This window comes from Tribolium madens, unplaced genomic scaffold, assembly GCF_015345945.1.
Source record: "Tribolium madens isolate multiple individuals breed KSU strain unplaced genomic scaffold, Tmad_KSU_1.1 Scaffold_97;HRSCAF=244;Tcas5.2_LG3a, whole genome shotgun sequence".
NCBI lineage: Eukaryota > Metazoa > Arthropoda > Insecta > Coleoptera > Tenebrionidae > Tribolium > Tribolium madens.
Genome location: NW_025401069.1, coordinates 11,705,825 through 11,709,726, shown reverse-complemented (window position 1 = coordinate 11,709,726; position 3,902 = coordinate 11,705,825). Strand labels below are relative to the sequence as shown.

At 32.4% G+C, this 3,902-nt stretch overlaps 1 protein-coding gene across 2 annotated transcripts in view; it reads left to right on the top strand.

Moving 5' to 3' along the window:
• The window catches only part of LOC123014240 (kinesin-like protein KIF18A), a 5,587-nt gene extending 2,939 nt beyond the window's left edge, over positions 1–2,648 (top strand). The window contains exons 3-6 of one of the 2 annotated variants that reach the window (XM_044413251.1): positions 1,121–1,385; positions 1,433–1,805; positions 1,960–2,046; positions 2,111–2,648. In XM_044413251.1, coding sequence (XP_044269186.1) covers positions 1,121–1,385; positions 1,433–1,805; positions 1,960–2,046; positions 2,111–2,175 — 790 coding nt within the window. In that variant the 3' untranslated portion in view covers positions 2,176–2,648. Of the gene's footprint in view, positions 1–1,120; positions 1,386–1,432; positions 1,806–1,959; positions 2,047–2,100 lie in introns of both variants that reach the window. The other variant, XM_044413252.1, reaches the window with a different exon arrangement.
• The last annotated feature ends 1,254 nt before the right edge of the window (positions 2,649–3,902 follow it).

Below are 3,902 nucleotides of genomic sequence, written 5' to 3'. Positions count from 1 at the left end.
ATAATTTATACGCATAAACTTAGTATTAAAAATGAAGTGGAAAATTATTTATTTTTAATCCTAGACTTAAAAATTGCAATGGTAACATTTTTTTTCTAATTATAAATAAATGACGTGTTAATCCAGCTAGAGAAAAAGTATGTTTTAAATAAAATGTGAATATTCTTTATTTGGCAGTATAAAAATAAAAAAAATCTTAATTATTTATTATTGAACCATTTATACCGGTTTACAAAAACCGCAATTACGAGAAATAAAAATAATTTATACGCATAAACTTAGCGAATGATAGTTCTTGCTCAATAATAAATTTTTATAAATACCAATAAGATTATCATTATTTTGACCAATCTCGGTATAATGGTAGAATGACTTCCTTAATTTGACATTTCACAGTGACAATGAAAAAAATAATGAGTAAAATGCAAAATAAGTTTAATAAAACTTCCTTCCTTTTTGGAAATAATCCGATAAAATTGCAAAAAAATAAAAAGGCCTTTTCGAAAAAAAAAACAAATAAAAATCGAAAATAATCAGTTATTTCTACCATTTTCAATAAACAATTCAGCTTACCGTATTTATTGCTTTCCACAAGCACGACTTAAACCTAAATAACTTTGAGCAGTTCCTTAAAGTTTTCGATTTTTTTTTTCAAAAATTACTGTTATAATTTTTTTGGAAATTTATGGGATTAGGTATCTCTCTAAAGAAAAAAAGTCTATTTTGCATTTTACTCATTATAGATATGATTGAATAATGATAATCTTGGTATCGTAGTTATGAAATTTAAAAGTTGAATAGTGTTTTTATGACGCAATATTTAGATACAAAAATTGGAACGGTCGTGTTTTGAGAATGAAATTTTGTTTTTTTTTTGAGTTACCTATGCGTTTTTTTAAATGGCAGCTTGAAAATTATTTCCGATAAAAGTTGAATAAAACTGATAGTTGTAATCCTTAGCCTTTATAAAAAAAAACATTTAAAAAATCAAAATTTTGCAAAAAAAAATCGAAAAATTTTATTCTTCAGAAACGTCACATTACTATAGTTTTTAACATTGAAACGTTTGGTTCCAAACTTTCTGTTTTGGAGTGTATATGTCAAAAAATTTGTAATTTAGGCAATTGAAAGAGGATGCGGATTCGAGACTGAGCGGCTTATTGAACGAAACACCCGAAAAAGAGGAAGCTCACCGCAGACTCGGCAACATTGTTAGTCGCTTCCACCGCCAAGAAGACAGTCTTCGGGCCGAAGTGGACAAATTAGCCAAATCGAAAATAGAGTTAGAAAACAAGACCATCGATTTGGTCCTCGAGCACCCCGAACTGGAGAAAAAATCCGAACTGTGTGAGGAGAAAATCGGCAAACTCGAGTTGCAATACCAAGTGAGTTTTTCCCCTTTCTTGTTCCTTTACTAAATTGGCATATTGAGGTCAACTTGATGCAAAAGCGGTGCTCCATCCTCGAAGAAGAGCTCCGTTCCCGAGCCAACCTCTTGGAGAAGACGTGCAAAATGCTCCAGAGTTGCTATTTGCAGTTGCGAGGGCACGGGTTTGCCACCGACGTCTTGTGCCAAGAGTATCAGAGTCTGGTGAACCACGTCCAAGGCAGGAGGAACATCACGTGGGACAGCCCCCTGGACTCGGGCTTGAGCTCGACGTCGAGCACTTCGTCCATTGACGGTGATATCAGATCGGCGCGCAAAAGGGCCAATGATGAGAATGTCAACGGGATGAACAGCACCTTTGTCATGGAGCCCCCCAAGCCCAAAGTGAAAGTGTGTGCCGAAGAACTGATGGCTAAAGGTGGGATTGATTTTCTAAACGCTGTCATTACGGAAATATTTCAGGGGGTTGTATCAAATTTATTTGTCGAGAGAAATTGTTGTGAATTGTAATAACTAAATTTGATTAAATGTCTCTGTGAGATTTGATTTATTTCGTCGGTTTGTTTTTTCAGTGTACAATTCACCAAATCTTAAGCCGAAAAAGGCGGTCGTGGTGAAGGATAGGAGGGCCGAGGCGGCCAAACGACCAATAACTCCAGGTAAGTGCAAAAGTGTTGTGAAAAAGCGACAATTAAGAAAATATTAATTTCAAGTTGATTTCAGTGTTGAGGAAGAAACAGCTGACTAAATCTGATCCGTTAAAAAAACGTCCGGCGTTCAGGACTTGAAGCTTATATTCACGTTAATGTTTTTATATAGAAAAGTTTTATTTTAATTATATGAAATATTTTATTTTCTTAGAATTAACCATAATTTTGTACATGATCGATATAAAAAATTAAAATAGTCGGTTGTTGAGGTGAGTGAAATAGTTTATAGCTCTTGCGACAGTATTTTCCACTGTGTTGTCCTCAAACTGTTCGCGGGCAAACACCACCGGCGTGAGTCTCACACGTGCAATCACAATTAACAAGATCACAATAATTATTGAGAAAATCACTGCACTAGCCAGGAACACCAACGGCATTAAGAAGTAGTGAGGCATCGCAGGGGGGCCCGAATGCGCCTCGATGATTTCGCAGTGGTGGTGATGTGGATGTCCTATGGCCATTCTCGTATTTATTCGACTTAATTTATACTCTTGTTTAGATGCATGGACTGACTCTTGTATTCTAATGTAAAATAAAGATCTACCCATTTTTGCAAGCCTCTTATTTAAACCAGGTTATGGTCTAATGACACCAGCGTCAATCTTGTGCTCAGAGTGTCTTTTTTGATGGATGCACACATTGTCGCCGCTTGACATCAAGCGGGGACAATTGGGCCGTTTGCTTATTATGCAGGCAAATATAATATTCCGCAACAAAATATATAAATTAACTGCTATGTTACATTATTATACTTTTTATTACTTTATATTATTTATTTTTATTACTTACTACAGGATGTTCCGTTTTTATTCTTACAAATTTAAATAGATGATAGAATATTCAATTTTAAGACAAAAGTTTCCTATAAATATGTTTCCAAAAATGCTATGTAAGGGAGCTACACACTATAAAAGGGGTGCGTTTTTTAAAGAGTTTTTCCTAATAATACATAAATACATATTTCAAAATAGAATACTTAGATAAAATGACAAAATTTGGTACATCTTTATACACCTAAACGAATTCCAAGATGAAATGTCAAAATTTTTAATTAGGGACTTTCTAAATGGTAAAACGAATTAAATTTTTAATTTATGCTGAATATACCTAAATTTTTAAGCTGATTTTACTCAAAATCGGTATGTTGTATCGGAAAAACGCAAAAGAGCTTTTTTATGAAAAACTAAGAAATTTAAAATTATGTTGCTGAAAGTGGCAAGAAGTGGAAGCCCCTGATTAAAAATTTCAACATTTTAACTTTAAATTCGTTTAGGTGTATAAGGGTTATCATCTGTACGAAATTTTGTAATTTTATCTAAAATGGTTTCAGAAATATTGGAAAAAAACTATTAAAAGACACCTCTTTGAGGGTAGCGTTTTTCGATAACTGTTCGTGGGAAATTTTTATCTTAAAATTGAATATTCTATCTCCTGCTTGAATTGTAACAATAAAAACGGAACAGCCCTGTATACAAGGTGAATAAAAATTATGGAACCAAGCATTTTTTGCATCAACTAATTAGTAATTACTTTACGAAAAAAATAATTAGTGCAATGTAAAGTACTATAAAAATGTGATCGTTTTTCAAGAATAGTTTTTTTCGAAATTCCTTTTAGTTTTCGAGTTTAGCAAAAAAAAATTTTTAATTGCAACCTAGTCAACCTATTAGACATTTTTTTTAAATTAAAGATAATAGCTAAAAATGACTTCTAAATAAAATTGTGTCTTATCGAGTAGTTTTTTTAAATAAATTTAACAAATTATTAAAAAAAAACTACTAGTTAAAAAAAATCTATTTAAAAGT